Source organism: Centrocercus urophasianus, unplaced genomic scaffold (genome assembly GCF_019232065.1).
Source record: "Centrocercus urophasianus isolate 14NV4802_14NV808 unplaced genomic scaffold, USGS_Curo_1.0 seq_11, whole genome shotgun sequence".
Lineage (NCBI taxonomy): Eukaryota > Metazoa > Chordata > Aves > Galliformes > Phasianidae > Centrocercus > Centrocercus urophasianus.
The window spans coordinates 15,051,350-15,071,289 of NW_024884253.1; the positions used below are offsets into that span (position 1 = coordinate 15,051,350).

The window sequence follows — 19,940 nt, forward strand, 5'->3', positions numbered from 1 at the left end:
CCTTCATTACAATGCAATATTAAATTAAATTGACCTTAATGGAATCCACAGATGAACTTTTACTCTGTATATTGTATGCAACACATAAAGTAAGTTATTATGCATGTTTACTATATATGAAAAATAGTTATCACAGCAAATTTATATTTGTAATGTCCCTTCAAATTTAAATCCTGTTTATGCTGAAAATTGTGTAATACTGTCTTCATTCTAATCACTGATAGTTTGATGCATATTTCAGTGATGTTTTTCATATTGTTTATTTTCATTTGGCCTTTACTGATATACTATGTGATTTGCTGATAAATATATTGTTTTTTCCCTTACAATATTAAATGGGAACTATTTTGTACCATGGAACTCTTTCTTTACATTCTGTGTTTGACTAGACTGGACAAACTCATTTCATTTACAAACAGATTCAATGAGTATTTCATGTTTAGGTGAATGATTCAGAGTGCAAACTAAATTATTTGTTCCAAAGAAAGTATTTTCTGACATAAATCAGTATAATAAAGTAAATGAGTATCTAAGAAAATTCTGCTCTTTCTATTCCATACTTAGGTATAGAAGACCTAAAACTTAGAATACAATCACTGTTTTACAGTGCAAATCAGTACTGTATGCGAACACTCCAGATAAATCCCTAGATACTGCTAGGTCATTAATAAAATCTGAGCAGTTACAGTGATTTCTGAGAGAAACTGACAAGCTTAGTAGAAGTTGGTCAACAAATTAGAGCACTTACTGAGATTTGCCTCAGTAATGACACACAGACTAAGGAAAAAATTCTAGATTAAGGAAAATATACATTCTTAAATAAACCAAACACTGAATAAAAAAAATTTAAATCCACTTTTTACTGCCAAATATGGCTCTTGAGTGGGACTTATTCCAGGAATCTCTTCTAAATTCAAACACAAACTAAAAATAGAAGCCATCCACTCTTGTATTCCTTTTGAAGGAAATATTACTTAAGTAATGCAGAAGTTAAAAGAAGTATTTTCACTGAAGAAGATAGACCAAGTCTTTAATGCCTACACTCATTTTTTCAGGATCTAGTGGCAACTAGAAACAAAATATGGTTTGTCTCCATTCTTCAACTACCAGTCTTTTTTTTACCTTTGTACACAATCAATTTCTCAAGGAAATTTGGTTAACACCCTGCCCCCAGCTAATATTATAGTTCAAAATTAACAAGCTATCTTACTTAGCCAACATAATTAACTAAATTAATTGCATTAACTAAAAGAAAATGTGTATGGGAACTGCTGAGTCACAGCCTGAACCTCTGATTGATCACTTGAGGCAAGCAATGAGTCAGCCAGAGGAGCACAGGTGAAGGCAATTCACCTGTGCTGCCAGAAGGGGTGGAGCCAGGCTTCACCCTCCTACACCCATTTCAGAGCTGGTTAGCAGTAGGGAAGGATCTCTTCTGGAGATTGCCTCTGCTGGAGTTTTGTAAGTGAGCCCAGGATAGGGGTAAGCTTTCTATTTATTTTCTTTTTTGTTATCATTATCTGCTTTGCTAAACTCTCTTATTTTGTAATTATAACATCTTAATATTCATTGATTATACAAAAATTTTATACAAAGCTTATATTATCTAATATTTCTTTTTTTTCTTCCTACAGTTTCAGTATAGAACCAAATTATGATTTTCTTTATATTTATGATGGACCAGACAGTAATAGTCCACTGATTGGGAGCTTTCAAGATAGCAAGCTTCCAGAGAGGATAGAAAGCAGTTCAAACAACATGCATCTGGCTTTTCGGAGTGATGGATCTGTTAGTTTCACAGGGTTCCATCTGGAGTACAAAGGTAAGTAACTTTTTTTTTTTTTTTTTTTTTTTTTTTTTTGTATTCAAAGCATTCCTAAGTATAAACTTCAATCTGCTTTTTTTCCTCATAGTTGTCTGCCTGGTGAGGTTTTAGGTTTGTCTACAGGTATGATAATGTGCATTATTATACATACAAAGCACAATATTACAAGCATATTAATTAAAGACAGAATCATAGTATGTGATTTCATTTAGAAGGTGCACGATAAATGCATGATACAAAATTAATAGAAAAAAAATGGCAACATCAGTTTACATACTTCAGAAATAATGATACCATAACAAAACATTAGAACGTATATACATGTTTTTTTGAGAACAGGATTTTTTTTACTTTATATAGTAAGACATATTGTCATATTTGAATTTATTATTCCTATAAAATGAAATTATGTCAACACCAGTGTTGAAAATATGGGACTAGACTTATGTAAGAGAGGTTACAGTAGATTTGTCCACGTATCTCAGAGAGAAATCTCTGAGGACATAACATAATAAACAAAAAAATGGGACATATTCAATATAAAATGAATATAACAATTTTCTAATTATTTGTAAAGGCAACTAGAGAAAAAATATGGATGTTGCTGGAATAGCAATTGATCTTACTGTTTTTGGACTGGTTTTCTTCTCAGTTTATTCTGAAACCAATTAATAAATGGAAAGGTAATTTATATAATGTAAAGAGTTAATCAGGCAAGCTGGAAAAAATGTGTTTGAAACCTGAAACAAAAAACTCAGGCTATAGTAACAAAGAAACATCGCACTATGTATGGGAACTGTTGAGTCATGGCCTGAAGCACTGATTGATCACCTGAGGAAAGGACTGGCTCAGCCGTGGGTGTACAGGTGAAGGCAATTCACCTGTGTGACCAGAAGGGGTGGAGCCAGACTCCTAGACCCCTTTTAAAGGCTGACTGCCATGGTGAAAGGATCTATTCCTGGAGATTCCTCCTTTGTGGAGTTTTTTTCCTATAAGCCTAGATCTTTGGATACAGGTGAGCATTCTGTCTCTTTTTCCATTCTGCCATGGTAATCTTTCCAACTGTAATGCATTAATAAAGAAAGGAAATATTTTCACCTGTGTAATCTGTTACTCTCCCTGTTATTCTAACATTGCTGTGAAAGGATTGTAAATATTTAAATAAAGTAGATGTGACACTTGCAAAGGAAATCTGGCATGCAATTAACTTACCAAAAATAGTGACTACTACAATAGCGAGCTACTTTCAGCAGAAAGTTCTGTGAATCTTGTGTCTTTTTTACTCATGACTAGACAGATAATCTACAGTGTGGAGATATTTATGATGTGACATACCAAAAATAGGAGGAAAAAGGTAGAGGAATGGATAGGGTGATTTTAAGATGTACATTTAGAAGTTCTAAAACTCTTTCAGTAAGAGCTGTCATTTTAGATTTCAAGAGTGGCAATTAATATTTTCAAGAGCAGAGAATGGTTGGACTGTTGAGGAAACAGATTGCACACGATATTGTTGTAGATGACTAACAGGCAAGCTGGTATAGAGAAAATACATGATACTTGAAAGAAGCATGACCTTGCTACTCCTTGGAAACTTTAACTGCTGCAAGGATATTGTGGCTGAGCACAGTTAATCCAGAGTATCCCTTGAGTGCATTCATGACAACTTCTTCATGCAAGTAGTATCCTAAGGCTTATTTACCCCATGGTAGAGTCTGCTGAAATGGTTACTCATTAACAGACAAACTATCAGTGCTGTGATGATCAAGCGCAGCCTTGTAAACTACAAGCAACAAGAAAACTTTTGTTTGTTAAAGGCAAAGCAAGTTTAAGATCAGTGCATGAGATTGAACGTGTACAAGTCTATAGGGCTGCGTAACGTGTATCCCATGGTACTAAAAAAGCTGGCTGTGGTGGCTGAGCCATTTTCCATCGTGTTTGAGAAGTTGTGGCTTTTGGGCCAAGTCTCCAGGGACTGGGAAAAATGAAATATCACTCCAATTTATAAGAAAGGGAGGAAGAAGAACCCAGGAAACAACTGGAAGGTGAGCCTCACATTTGTGCCTGAGAAAATCATGGAACAGAACCTCCTAGAAGCATGTTAAGGCACACGAGGGATGAGCAGGTGATCTGAAATAGCCTCCATGGCTTTTCCAAGGGAAGGTCTTCCCTGACCAATCTAGTGGCCTTCTCTGATGGACGTGATGGTGACATCAGGGGACAAAGGGAAGGCTACTGATATCATCTGCTTGGACTTGTGCAAAGCCTTTGGCATGGTCCCCTCACCACATCCTTATCTCTAAATTGGAGAGGTGTGGATTTGACTGGTGTACTATTCAGTGGGTAAGGAATCAGTTAGAAGGCTGTGGACAGAGGGTTGTGCTGAGTAGCGCTGTGTCTGGATGGAAGCTGGTGTTGAGTGGGTGTCCCCTAAAGGTCTGTCTTGCAACTCATGCTCTTCAACATCCTCATCAGTGGTGTCGATCATGGGCTTGAATGCACCCTTAGAAAGTTTGGCAGTTACACCACGTTGAGCAGTGTGGTTGGCACATTAAAAGGAAGGGATGCCATCCAGAGGAACATTGACAAATTCAAAAAACCCAATGAGGTTCAAGTTAGCAAAGTGCAAGGTTTTTCACTTGGGTCAGAGTAATCCCAGATACGTATGCAGGCTGGGAGAAGAGCTCCTTGACAGAAGGGGAGAGCAGCAGTAGTAGCTGGCCTTAGGCTATAAGCAGTGACAGCAAGTCCAGGAGAAACAAGCAGGTAGCAGGCCCAGAAGAGTCCATCAGCAGGCAGGTATGTCAGACACACCCCTCTTGGTTGTAGGTCCCTCTTTTATATTTGCCAGTATAGCATTCCTGAGCACTTAGGTAACAGTTATGTGTAGCATCTCTGAGCATGCAGATATGGTTTTGCCCACACAGAAGACTTTTTATCAGCTATTAAGCTGCTACTCATCCCTCTTGTTGACTTTGGCCTGTGGATCTTTAAAGGATTTCTCAAACTTTGACCAGAACTTGCCTGGACTTGTCTGTGTTCAACAGCAAACTATGAGACAAAGGTGCGTGGAAAAAAAATATCCCTTACACTGCCTGATTCCTAGAGGTTCAAGACGAGACTGGATGGGGTCCTGGGCAACCTGGTCTAGTACCAGATCTGGAGGTTGGTGACTCTGACCATGGCAGGCGGGTTGGAACTTGGGTCCCTTCCAACCTAAGCCGTTTTATGATTTAAAAATATGGTGCTTCCTTTGAAATTCTGTCCCTCAGTATTCTGAGAGCCAAATTTCATGAGCAGGATAGGGTGGGTGGAACACTGACGTTGTTGCAGAGCTCACTGACTGCTAGCCAGTGGCTAGTTAATAACATGCAAAGTGTTCTCTTTACTGGTTATCTGTCTGATGTAATAAAGCAAGTTTGTGAACAATACCAGTTTGAGGGGAAAAGTCAGTACTCTGGAAAGTAATACTACTGTTTAAATGAACAGACTGGATCAATGCAGCGAGACCAATAGTATGAACTTCAAAAAGATCAAGTGCCAGGTTGTATACTATTGCCAGACAGCCCTATCCATTGCCACAGGCTTGGAGCAGAGTGACTAGAAAGCTGTGTGAAGGGAAAGGATCTATGGGTGTTCGTTGGCAGTGGAGTGTGAGCCAGTAGTGTGCCTGAGAAGACCAATGACATTCTGTTATGTATCAGAAATAGTGTAGTCAGAAGAACCAGAGAGATCATCCCTCTGTACTCAATACTGGTGAGGGTACATCTCAAGTACTGCATTGAGTTTTGGGCCCCTCACTACAAGAAAGACATTGAAGCCTTATGGTGTGTTTGAAGAATGGCAATGAAGCAGTGAAAGGCCTGGAGCACAAGTCTTATGGGGAGCTGAGGGAACTGGGATTGTTTAGTCTGGAGGAGGCTTAGGGGGATGTTATCGCTTTGCAACTACCTGAAAGAAGGTTGTGGTGAGGTGGGGGTTGGTCTCTTCTCCTAGGTAACAGTGATAGGATGAGAAGCAATGACCTCAACTTGCACCAGGAGAGGTTCACTTGAATATTAGGAAAAAATTATTCTCAGACAGAATGGTCAAACACTGAAACAGGCTGCCCAGGGAAGTGGCTCTCCAGAAAAGAATTTGTAGGGCCCTGTGGACAGCAAATTGACTATGAACCAGCAACATGACCTCTGGTAAAGAAAGGTAACTGCTTTCTGGGCTGAGAGTGGAAGCAATAGTGAAATCAGCGTCTATGGGCGAGAGATTCTTCCACCTGTTGAGAGAATGGATGTGGCTCTCAGCAGCCTGGTTTCTATAGGGATATTATTAGTGTTTTGTCAGCAAATTTAGCAGTCTGTCACAACCATATCTTTGGTAAAAGGAAAATTAGTGGGCTGTAATTGTTCCCCACAGAAAATTTATGCTATGACAGATCATGTCTTTCCTCAGTTTTTGATTTAAACTCCAGACATAATAGCTTGCTTTATCTTCTTCTCCTTTTAATTTTTTATTTAATGCTGATTTATACTTTATCCAAAGATCTACTAGAATTCTGAAATCAAAATTTCTTACCATACACTCAGCAACAGTAATCTCACAATATAAGCTTTAAAGAAGTACAGTAATAAGTAATTCAGTGGACATCGAGTGCACCTCAGCAAGTTTGCTGATGTCACCAAGCTGTGGGGTGTCATTGACATGCCAGAGAGACAAGATGCTATCCAGAGGGCCTTAGACAGACTTGAGCAATAGACCTCATGAACCTCATGAGGTTCAACAAATTCACGTGCAAGGTCATGTATCTGGGTCATGGCAACCCTCTCTACTAATAGAACCTTGGTGACAAAAATATTGAGCACAGCCTTGCTGAAAAAATCTGGGGTACTGATGACTGGAAAGCTGGACATAAGCTGGCAATGTGCCCTTGCAGCCTGGAAAGTGAGATTTATCCTGGGCAGTATCCAAAGATGAATGGCCAGTAGGTTGAAGGAGGTGATTCTCCCCCTCTTCTCCATGCTGGTGAGGCATCATGTGGAATACTGCATCCAGATGTGGCATTCTTAGTACAGGAGAGGCATAAATTTGTTGGAGCACCTCCAGAGGAGAGCCACAAAAATGATCCAAGGGATGGAACAAGGACAGGCTGAGAGAGCTAGGGCTCTTCAGCCTGGATAAGAGAAGACTCTGAGGTGACCTGATAGCAGTCTTTCAAATCTGAGGGGGAGCTACAGGAAAGAAGGAGACAGGGTCTGTCTCCAGCAGGGTCTGTTGTGATAGAACAAGGGGAAATGCGTTCAGGATTAATAAGGATAGATTTAGATTGGATATAAAGAAAAAGTCTTTAACAGTGTAGGTGGTGAGATACTGGAACAGGTTGCCTAGAGATGTGGTTGGTGCCCCATCCCTGGACACATTCAAGGTGAGGGTGGATCAGGCCCTGAGCAACATGACCTAGCTGTACATGTCCTTGTTCATTACAGAGGAGTTGATTTAGATAACCTTTAAATGCCCTTTCCAACTCTGAGGATTCTATGATTCTTATTGTTGTCAAAGTGTTATACCTCTAATGTATTTGTATAATGAATTAATGAATTTGATTATTCAAACTTGAAATAATTTTCAGCTTGGTCTATGATCTGCCAGACTTCTTAAATGACAGTTTAGTTGGTTTACATAAAAGTTATTAATATCAATGTGATGACTTACAGACTTTTTGGTAACTTGAATCTCTTAACTTTTGATTTTCCACTGAGATTTTGGAATTATGAGTGCTACGGAAGTGTTTGTCCTGCTTTTCACAGGTCATGCTGTATTTTGAAGACTTACCTTTCAGAACAGGAAACATTTAGGTATTACATGCATTATACTACAACTATCTAAATGAATCATTGTGGATATAAAATACTTATTGTTACTGTAATTAGGTGTTTTAGCTCTCACTTGCTACTAAACAAGTTTTCAGTTAAGATGTGTGTTCATGTCAATGTTATCCCACATTAGGAGATTTTCATGTTCTTTTGGAAAATGTGAAATTGAAATTTCAGAGAGATTATTCCATGTTTCCGTCTTCAAATATAAATATATGAAACATTTATGGTTTTGTAAGATATTATTTCTCACCTCTCATAAATATTAAAATATGTAGGTTGCTTTGAAAGCAATGCCTTATTTCAGTGGAAACTGCAACAGATACAAAGGGCACAGTAACACTATTTGATAGAGCAAATTCTCAGCTATTTTCCAACTTAGACATCACCTTTAACTCTGCATTTTTGCCAGCAATGATCAAGAACCTTTGTGCTGCTCTTTTAAAATCTGTACTAGCAGCCCACTGTCAGTGCTGCCACTCTGAAATGCACTACCCATTACCTCACTGTGCTCATACCTACTGTTTGGTCTTCACAAATGTTCAGCGGGTGTCAATTAATATGAATAGGTGCCATTTTCTTCCTCATAGAGCAATTCAATTACACACTTTTGCTTCATGTGCATTTCCATGTCCATGACCATTTGTCACTGTGCCCCTCTGCTATTATCTGTCACCCAGCAACAAAATCTAATGGAATAATGGTGGGAAGGTTCAGCCTCTATTGGCATACCACTAATGTCTGCCTTTGATATCATGGGATAACAGAAAAATATCAGGCATTACTTTGAGAGTAGACCTTGTATAAAGTGGCCATAAGAAATCAAAATGGAAATATTTTTGCTTCATTATCTTCTCTGTGGTAGTGAGAAATATCTGATGCAGCTAAAATTTATAAAATAAAGTTAAATATTTTCTCATTTTTTCTATATAGTCTCTTAAGTTTTGAGAAACTTTAGCTTAGGGAGTGCTAGAATCACTGGAAGTATCTTTGTATTTAAAGCTACTATAGCCTTTTGGCAGAGATCTGGAAGGGCAAAGATCTGCAGTGCAATTATGACTTCAGCAACTCCTCAGGTAAAGAAAGTTGGCACTGATCTTGCTGAAAGTAAATAAATATTCCCTCTTGACTTTCACCACAATACCCATAAATGATAAAGAAGATAATCTGGATTTTCTGTCTTCTGCTTGATTTAAATATATATATGAATTACATCTCACGTAGCACAAAATCATCTACCATTTCCTAATGCGTTGACTATTTTTTTCATTAATGGAAGAATATAGCTAATTTTCCTTAAATGCTTCTGTATAATAAAGTTGTTGAAAATATGAGTTATTTTGGTGCAGTTTTTATGACCTGAACTAGAGATCATCTAATAGATGTTTAGTTACAGATATTCACTTAGGGTTTATTAGTTTTGGAGAAATTCTTCTTTGCGTATTTTTTGTTTTGTCACAAACCACTTATTTAGATTTCGTCCACACATCAATTTTTAGTCCATAGATCTTAAAACCAGGATGTGCCCAGTCTACCTGTAAGTGTGAAGTCTTGAAAAATGGTTCTTGTGATTACACTCTAGGATTTTCGTGGCAAAAGTAAAAGGAATGTGAGTTTGGTCACTGTGAAGCAATGAGTTAAGTTTCTAAAGTGAAGGAGAGATGGCTACAGTCACAGGGAAACTGATGCAGAAGAGAAAAAATTCTAAAGTGTATATAAAGTGTAAAATAAATAAGTCATTACATGTCTACACAGTTTTCAAAGAAGACCTTGAGAGAATTCCAGAAAGCATATGTAATGCTTTATATTATATTCAGAATTATTTTTTTCTATTATAGCAAAGCTACGTGAATCTTGCTTTGATCCTGGAAATATAATGAATGGAACAAGACTGGGAATGGACTATAAACTAGGATCAACTGTCACGTATTACTGTGATGCCGGTTACGTTCTGCAAGGATATTCTACACTAACTTGTATCATGGGAGATGATGGAAGACCTGGATGGAACAGGGCTCTGCCCAGTTGTCATGGTAAGAACAATTTTTTATGTATTTTATTTGCCGTTATTATTCTTGTTTTGTTGCATGGAGAGGGATAAAAAAGAAAAAAATTGAGGAGATAATTTTAATAAGCTTGTTTTTTTTTTTTTTTTTTGGGGGGGGGGGGGGAATATATTTTGTATTAAATAAATAAATACTTTTGTTTAAACAACATCACATCATTTGCAGCTAATGATATCCTGGGTCGAGTAATGGTAAAAGTACTGCCAACAGATAGCAGTAATCCTTTCCTTCTGTCCTCAGCACTGTTAAGACAACATCTGGAGTACTGTGCCCAGTTCTGGCCTTCTCTTCTCCATAGAGCTAATGGAGGCAGTCCAACATAGGGCCATGAAGCTGATGAGAGGACAGAAATATCTCTCCTATGAGGAAAGGCTGAGAGAACTTATACTTTCCCACGTAGAGAAGGCTCTGGGGGATCTCATCTATGCACACAAATTCCTGAAGAGAGGTTAAAATCAATGAATTAAAATCAGATCTCTTAAGTGTCATCTTAATTTCAAATTCTTTGAATAATTTGAAGATTAAAAGCTGAGAATCGACTTCCAAGTAAAATAAAATATATTTACGTTCAATAGAATATGGATTTTCTTATTTGTTAACTTAAATTTTGGTCACAAATTAAATAGTTATGAACAAAACAGAAAAAAATATATGTAAAATCACGAACAGAATAACTAAACTCTTAATTATAAAATTATAAGGACTTGAAGAACTTCAATGTTTTTGTTGGATAATGAAAATATAGCAAAGAGCATCAAACCTCAATGGCAAAAAATTGAAAGAATGATGCTAGCAAGTTTGGAAATATGTACAAAATTGTATGAGGTTGAGTGGAGATCAGCAGTTTCTTCCTCAGTTGAAAATTGGGTATGAATATTTTCTAGTTGTTTTCTAGAGAGAATTCAGACAGGAAGGCACATATCTGTAAGAAAAGATAGGTTTCTTTCTTTTTTGGATTTTTTCTTAAATAAATTTATTAGTATTGCAATAATTGAAATTATCAGGTGTGCTCAGTGGTATATATTTCCAGTGCTGTCTGTTTTAACATGCTCTGAAGGAAAAGTGTTTTGCATAGACTACCATCTCAGTAATGACAGATGATAAAATCTTGTACTATAATGGACTCTTCTCATTAATTAAAATGAACTTTTTTTTGCTTTGTTTTTGTTGTTTACGTATTTTGTTGTTATTGTATTGGTTTTTTTTGTGAGTGTTGTCTTTCTGCTTTTTTTTTCCTTTTTTTTTTTTTCCTGGATGAGCAAGGCCTTATTTAAAAGGTGGTGGACATTTCCTTAGGATGGTATATCACATGTTAAGATGAATTAAAAAGCAACAACAAAATAGCTTAAATGGTTTTTGTTTTCATTTGTACATATTTTGCTTTTCCTCCTGTTTGGAGTTCAGAAAGATCTGTAGGCATGTTGCTGTGATGTGCAATAGCATTTTTCCCCCATAACCAATGCTTTCCAGTGCTGAAAAACAGAACATTTATTTACCTATGAGGAAGATAATAATAGTGGATTATTTTTCAGTTGTGTAATTCTGACTGAAACAATTTCTAAATTGAACTTTCTGTGACACTGTCTCACCAAAGTAAACCATTTGCTTAATAGAGAAATTATATTCCTTCATTCTGAAACTGTATCTTTAAAACTCCATGAAAATGACAGTATTGCATTAAAATGCAGTATATAATACAGCTCAGTTTATTTTATTTGTTTTTCATATTCTTGTTTCTGAGAAGAATTTGAGAACTTGAACTCTCTTTATGATTGTAATATTTTGATCAAAAAGATTTAGGTATAAACTCTGTAAATAAATTTGTTTAAAAGTTACTTTTCTGCCTAACTTCTACAATTTTAACATTAATTTGGGATTCAGGATCTTCTATCCTAAGAGCCATATTTAGTCATACAGCTCTGTAGGGGGAGTGAAATATCTCAGAACCTGAAATTTTGCTCATATTTGGGGCTAAGTAGAACAGAGGAGAGAGAGAGGAGTTCAACACTCCAGATGGCTCTCAAGGCTCAAGGGACATGCTTTACAACATGTGGAATTGGTATTGTAAAGGTAGTTCAAAGAGCATAGAAAAACTTTTTCTGTTTAAAAAGAATTTGTGTCAAAAATATTTACTCATTTATATGAAGACACTAATTAGATAAATAACATGGAAAATCTTGATAGGAGGGTGAAACTGACTGCAGTAATTCAAAGTTGGTCCTTCATGTTGCAGCATATGCTGATATTTTCACTGAATAGAAAAATCTCAAAAGCGGAAAAAGAATATCCTCTCTTCGTCCATTCTGAGTAACTTGTATTAGTTTAACAAATCCTCCTGAAGATGGCAGATGAATTTGATGGATGCACAGAGAGAGAGGAGCCATGGTCTTGTTCTAAAGTCTTGTCTCTTAGATAAAATATGGAGGGGAATTAAATCCCCACTCATAATTAAAAAGAAAATGTAGACCAGGACTCTACTGTACTGGAAGGGCAGCTGATAGGAATGGCTTTAAGCATGCTCTGAAAATGTCTGCTACATCAAGCCTCACAGGAAATCTTTTTTGAGAAACACTGTTGTCCTGGGTCTGGTCAGGCTTCAGTGTGAACTACCTAACAAATTGCTCAGTCTGTCAAAACATACTGTTCTGGGAATGTGTGAAACTAGAAAATATGAGTAGCTATAGAGTTCAAAAGTCAATAACTGTTGATTTTGGTGTTAGATAAAAACTGAACAGAGGTTTTCAGGGTCATAGAAAAGTAGTTTTCTGAAATGTATTCAGTGCATAAAGCTGATGTTTCTACTTGTACCTTTACAAACCAAATAAATCTTTTGTTAATGCTCTAGTCCTATGTACATTAGTCATTACTGTGGCATTTGGTTGAAATCATTATTCAAAATGATCTTGGGCCTCTTTTGTAAGAGTGGGAAGTAAACCAAGTCACTGGTTTGACTTTTTTTTTTTTTTTTTTATGAACTCATGCAAAGATTATCCAAGGTAATGTGCTAAGCTATTTTTCATTTCATGGTGGATGCCAAAAACAGGATCTGATTAACATATGCAGATGCAGTGTTCCTATGATGGACATGATGGTAAATAATTTCTCTTAGCTTCACCAACTGTAGTTCATTTTATGTTTTTGGTACCAAGCAACAGTTGTTCACAGAATAACGGGGTTCCCTGCAAAGGAAAATTGTATTTATGATCGAGTGTAAGGCCTTGTTCCTAATAGAAGAAATAATTTATTTGCCACTAAATATATTGCTATATATTATTATGCTGTGTTGTTTAAGCTTTGGGAATATTTGGCTACTTGTGTTTTAAGTTATCTCCATCTGAAAGACACAGTAAACTATCTCAGATATTGTTATAAACTGTTTATGCCATGGTTTGTGTTTTATGCCACTTTTTTAATAAAACAATAGTACTGAATATGTTCACATGCATTCTTTTTCAAGATGTGCTTAAAAGAAAAAAAGACAATTTTATACTATGACATATTAAAACAATATAAACATTCTTAAATATGATTGCAACAAGAAATCTTAATTCCTAATCTTATGGGCAACCTAACTACTTAAGATAGTAGTTTAGCGATTAAGGACAATGCTAATGACTGGATGTGTATATAGTATCAACAAAGAAACATTCACTTTTCAGTTATATGACCTGGAGGATAGTTTTCTTTATTCATAGTCAGGAAAAGAGGTGCTTGCAACCTCAGCATCTCCCAGCATGTTTTCCTAAGAACTGAAATATCAAAGGAAATACCATTTTTCTTTTGGCCAAGAGGTTGCCTTTTGGTTTAATTTGTGTCTATTTGTACTTGTATAAAATGTTTTTGGAAGTGAAAACTTTATGATGAAAGACAGCACATAGAAACTTAATTGGTTGGTTATATTCCCAATTCTTAAGCTATCGTACGTAAGCAAGAAAAAGAAGATTTTGAAAGGCACAAGACATCAGTTAGAAGCTTAATATTCATTACCTTACATCTGTGATATTTAGCATTCTCATTTCTGTTGAAAAAGAAAGAAAATAATTTTCTGGGGGAAGAAAAGGTTTTTTTTTTTTTTTATTTTAGGCAGGAACAGATGAAAAATGTAGCTGAGATCTTAGTTAAACCCTATAATAATGATGTTACTGATAGATAGTAGTAACTGCATTTTACATTTGCAGTTGCTGTCCATTTATTTGTTGTTGTTTCTTTATTGTTAAAAGCACTCATAAGTTCTTCTAATATTTCATAAGTTTAATGTGCTACGCTGATACTTGTTTCTGCCATTCTTTGGCAGAGCCTCAGTATGATGAATTGACTTCAAAATAATTTATCCGTGACTCTTTTCATTTAATACATTGTCTTCATACTTTGAAGTTTGCAAAGGATTAGTGACATCATGCCATAAAAGCAGATATGCTGTCTTCGTATCTTCACTATATAACTTAAAAACACTAGAAAAGAATTTCTTAAAGAAATTAAGCCTCAGAAACACAATGTGTATTTTTTTTCTTGTTAGAAAATGACCTTTGTCAGAAACTTTGAGAATGATATGAGTTTAAATGTTTGGTATTTACAGTGTAAAGAAAGCACCAAAGACATTCAGAGTTGTTTGCAGGAATGCAAAGACTTCTGCTTATTCAGCATTCTATTAAAGCACTAAAGTTTTAAAGACACACTTAAAATATGTGAAAGATGTGGCAAAGGTGATCAATTTAGATTCGTTCATTTTTCCTCCATTGCAAGTCTGACAGTTTCATGTAAAATCAACAAATAACTTGAGTTATGACTAGTTAAAAGACACTACGAAATGAAATTAATTATTTACCATGGACATGTGAGCAAGTTGTGCTATCTGTTCTTGGACTTCCACTGTAATAGGATTATTATAAATAGACTTCTTTACTATCTACATAAGTAATCTTTCACTGAGCGCTCAGATGAGGTATCATTGATATTTTTCTTGTATTGTGCACTTTTGTTATGCATTATCATTATTACACAATTTAAGTAGGTAAAACATGCATGAAGATATGCTTCTTTTTACATTATAAAGCATGGGAACAAGATTCATGCTTTTATTTCAAAACTACCTATCTGATTTCTTAAGTCTTTGCAAATAAATACTGTACAGCCAATATAGGAAAGAAAAAGCAACATAGTTTCCTCTGTGTTGTTTACGTTTATGGTTCTGTGTAATGTCACCTATTACTTTGCATAAATTTGTGTTTAAAGTTGTGAAGAGTGAAATGACTCAAGAAAAAGCAGTGCAGGTGGATGTAGAATAGGGAGTTACAGTCATAAGACTGTCTCAGGTGCTCCAACATTTTTTCACTTCTGCTTCAGTGTGTTCTTTCCACAGCCTACAAGAGCTTCTCCAATATAGGTCCATACCATGGGGTCCATCCTTCAAGAAAAGACTGCTCCAGCATGGGTACCCAATGGGTGATGTCTCACCCACACCTATATTGTGGGCTGTTTTCCATAGGCCGCAGCTTCAGATCTTACAGGTGTCTAGTAAAGTGATATGATCAAATGTTTGAGTTGACTGATTGCAACTCTATACACTCTATTTGAAAATTCACAGTTTACAGAATAATGGGATGGCCCCTTTGTAGGGACCTTAAGGATCATTAATTTCCAACCCCCTGCCACATGCAGGGCCACCAAACTCCCCATTTAATACTAGACCAGGCTGCCCAGGGCCCCATCCAATCTGGCCTTGAACACCTCCAGGGATGGAGCATCCCCAACCTCCCTGGGCAGCTTGTTTCAGAACCTCAACACTCTCACAGTGAAGAACTTCCCCCTGACATCCATACTAAATCTTACCTCCCTCAACTTAAAGCCATTCCCCCTTGTTCTGCTGTTATCTACCCTTTAAAGGGTTGACTCCTCTCTTTTTGTAGGCTCCCTTTAGGTACTGAAAGTCTGCGATGAGGTCACCCCATCTCCAAGCTGAACAAGCCCAGTTCCTTCAGCCTGTCTTCATAGAGGAGGTGCTCTAGTCCTCTGATCATTTTTATGTTCAGAGTTCCTCTCTGACAGCTCTCTGTCTTTCTTGTACTGGGGGCTCCAGTCCTGGACACAGTACTCCAAATGGCACCTCACAAGGGCAGAGTAGAGAGTGACAATCACCTCCCTGTCCCTTCTGGCCACCCTTCAGTTAATGCATTTATATAAACTGAAATTAGAGTTGCAAACATATCAAAAGATGGATGATTTTTTCAGCAATCTTGGAACTTATTCTCAAATTCTTTTATCAAAACAGAAGGCAAAGCTGCATTTTTTTTTTTTTTTTATTTTTTTACCATTCACACGACTGTGCTTAGGCAGTATATTAAAATGCATGAAATTGTTTGCTGTAGCTTGAGTTAGCAGCATCCTGATTTCAGTTCAGACAGTGTTAACAGCACAGTAATGATTTACTTATTGTTAAATGAAGGGTGTGTGCCCAGGGCCAGGCAGAGACCTAGCAGGAGAGAGTCACCTCCATGATAGCATGGGGTAGGGAGCAGGCCAACAGCACAAGCTGTGCTGGGCTTCATCTGACCCACAGACCGTGGTTTGACATGCCTGAGTTAAGCAACTGCAGAAGGGACAGAGTATTCTCTAGTTATTTATTTTGAATGTCACTTCGGAGAATGAGGATGTGTTTTATGCTTCCAAAGCGATGCAGAATTGAACCGTGCAAGCATCAGGCTTTATTTTTTATGTATTTTTACTTTGCTTCTCATGTTTTTCATGTATTAAGATGCATTCCTAATTTTCTTTTTGCCCAGGACAAGACATCTGTTTTACAGAATCACATAAACCATGTTTGAGCACTTAGAAATAGAATTTTTATCAATTAGGGTTGCATTTTAAACGTGTAAAATGCTACTGAAATGCTACATATTTGAAAAATAATTGTTTATAGTCAGATTTGAAATTGCAGTTTAAGGACTAATGAATAGAAAAATTTCTTCTCAGTATAATAGTGGAATGGATCTCCTCTCCTTCCTGGAGAGGAGTCTTAAGAGATCACCAAACAGGATTCAAAATGCTTGTTAAAAAGCTGTGTTTTTCTGTTTGCATCTGGATTTAATAAATGAAATCTAAAGCGCTTGCAAACAGCAAGAGCAGCAACAAGGTATATTAGGTACAGTGAAATATCTCCTGTGTTGAAGTTGTACTGCTTGAGATTAAAACATAGGGCAAAACTATTTTGGAGGGATTATAGGATTACTTAATTTTGTGTTTGTGTGTTACTATTAGAAGATTTCTGATGTAGTCAAGGGTTTGGTGTCTGAGTATACCTTAACCTACAATTCTAATACTGAAAACTTTTTCTTTATGCATATATTCATTACACCTCTTGTATAGATATAAAAGCTATTGCACAGCAATGTGTCAAAATGGTAAAAAGAAGAAATCTAACTTTCACCTACTGGATTTGGCAGTGATGAGAGGTTTGATTATCTGTATTTACTTCTTGAGATAGTGGGCTCATTGCCTATGACAAGCCACTGACTTCTTATTGTAAAATGCACTAATGGTTTGAGAGTTGGGAAGAAAGATAAGATCTTTCTATATGGCCATGCAGACAGCTGTTATCTTCAAAAAACAATCCCAAAAACCTCTTAACTTTTGTAAAACATGGTTATGTTAAAATCTCATCTTTTCTTAAGGCTGTTTTCATATCAGAAAAAATGTTACTGGAAATAGCTATAACAGTTAATGGTTCAAAAAATTTTTTGAAATAAATAAAAATACAGATATATATATACATATATATAACCACACCAAACATTATTTTGAGTGTTTGACCTTTTGCATGTACATCTGAAATTAATAATATGAGTTTACAAAACTCATTTTATAATAAACTGAGCAATTATCAAAGCCTTCTTTTAAAAAGTACTTATGTTACGTAATGGTAAAAAAAAAAAAAAAGAATAAGAAATTAAGAGTAGAAGTTAATTACAACAACCTAATTAAAATCAGTTGCCAGAGAATCCTATTTTCCAATGTGTTTAAGTAAAATAGAGAACTTTGTAAAATAGGGTTTCTTTTCTTCTGCTTAACTAAATCTGTGACCAATTTTTAGAAACTAAATTTAATGAGGGAAATGTTAGGAATAAGAAGAAAAAGTTTAAGCTAATCATCAAAGAATCATCATGAAATAGTTTGAGTTTGAAGAGACCTTTATAGATCATCTATTCCATCTTCCCCAGTTTCCTAAACTTTAAGTAAATATGTACTTGTTTCTAAGTGTTAATATCACTTCTTTTTTTCCTTGAAAGTTTTTTAGAATGCACAAGATTACTTTTTGTATGAAAAAAATCCCAACTGTTTATTCACACAGATATGCAACTATGTATTTCCCAAAGACACTTAAGTATGATAGAATCAGTCAGTAATCATGATAACTTAATAACTGGAATTAAAGAAACCTATCCAGTCATCTGAGTTGGCTATGCCTGATAAATATGCAGGCTTCTAACTTAATCTTGGCAGCAGTCTGAAGGCCCTAACTCTTGTCAAAGACAGTAACCCAATCAACTGTAAGATTTATTAGGTGGGATACGTTGGTGATTGCTTGTTAAAGGCTCATATTTCATGTCTTGCACCAAGTTTTAACATCTTAATATTGACTGTCACAAAGGTGACCAGAGAAAAAAAACTGTAATTTAGAGACCTCGGTTTAAAATGGAATTCAGTTTTTGAGTATTTGAGTGTTAACATAAGTTAATATAACATATTAATTACAACTCTAATACCTATATGTGTATTCCAACTACTGCAAGAATTCACTTGTGAATTTCAGTATCTAAAGAGTGTTTATAGGAAGAAAGGGGACAGAATCTTCAGCAGGGTCTGTTATGATAAGGGAACATGGTTTTAAATTAAAAGAGGGGAGATTTGGGATGGATATCATGAAAATGTTTTCTACAAGAATAGTTAGGCACTGGAACAGATAGCTCAGAGGTGACAAATGCCCAGTCCTTGGAGACATTCAAGATCAGACTTGACCAGGTTCTGGGCAACCTGATATAGCTGCAGGTGTCCTTGTTTGTTGTAGGACTAGATGACCTCTAAAGGTCCCTTCCAACTCGAACAATTCTGTGATTCTATGAAAAGCATTAAATTTCCTTCTCTATTGCATTACACTTCATTTTATATTTCTATATTGCTTGGAGAATCAATTACTGATTATGTGGGTAGTTTTGAATAGTACTTACGTCAGGATATATACTGTTTTGGTTCTTGGATGAATTATTTGTAAAAGGCATCAAACTTTATTTAGGTTGTGTAGCAGATGAGAACATATGTAAGTAAATGAAGGTCAGAGAACATTACAGTGATATTTTAATTGTCCTCAGTTCAAATATTAGTGCCTAGTTAATATCTTTTTATTTCAGCATTGTGATAAAAGTATCAAATTAATAGAGAAACTGCTGCCCTAAAACATATCAGATTTTCTCAATGTGATTATATATGATAATAATATATTCAGAATATATCCAAACTGTCCATAATGCACTCAAGTTGGATACCCTGGGAGAAATGGAAGAGGAAAAAATAAAAAAAAAAGAAAATAATTTTTTACTCTGTAAACATATATAAACAGGGAGATTCACTTAATTAAAAATGAAGACAACAGCAAAGCACTACTTAATGGTGACATAGGTGTCAATTAGAAAAATCATTTTAGAGCTTCACCAATCTGTAGCAAACTCTGAAAAGAGAAACCTAAGCACATGGAAACTGCAAAGACAAAGGAATACAACAGAAGTTAAGATATCTATTCCAGAAAAAGGGAATCATCTTTAAATGACAATAGTAGAAATGTGTGTGCAGCAGGGTTTTCAGTGATAACTACTTGTCTCGCTCCAACTTATAAGAGGGAGAGGAGGTTCTTTTAATATCTGCATACCCGATGTGAGATTAAGAAATAACAGTTCAAATGTTGGTCTGACCAGTTTTACAGACCTTAGTTAGGGAGATGGGGAGGGGGGGACAGACACTATTATGAATTATGGGGAATTATGGAGAAAGGAAGGAGAGTGATAGAAAAGATAGGAAAGAAGAAGCAAGGAGTCTTTGTAGGCAGAAAGAGGGAGATAGTCACCACCATGGATCCAGCGTGGTTCATAGTTCAGTCATTGATCTTCAGTAGTGGTGGGTCTTCGGGCAGAATTGTTCTGA

At 36.0% G+C, this 19,940-nt stretch overlaps 1 protein-coding gene across 3 annotated transcripts in view; it reads left to right on the forward strand.

The window, feature by feature from the left end:
- Window positions 1-19,940, forward strand: part of CSMD3 (CUB and Sushi multiple domains 3) — a 525,852-nt gene that overhangs the window by 381,075 nt on the left and 124,837 nt on the right. For all 3 annotated transcript variants that reach the window (XM_042839423.1, XM_042839431.1, XM_042839438.1), the window contains 2 exons: window positions 1,635-1,822; window positions 9,525-9,719. In XM_042839423.1, the coding sequence (XP_042695357.1) occupies window positions 1,635-1,822; window positions 9,525-9,719 (383 nt within the window). The remainder of the gene's footprint in view (window positions 1-1,634; window positions 1,823-9,524; window positions 9,720-19,940) is intronic.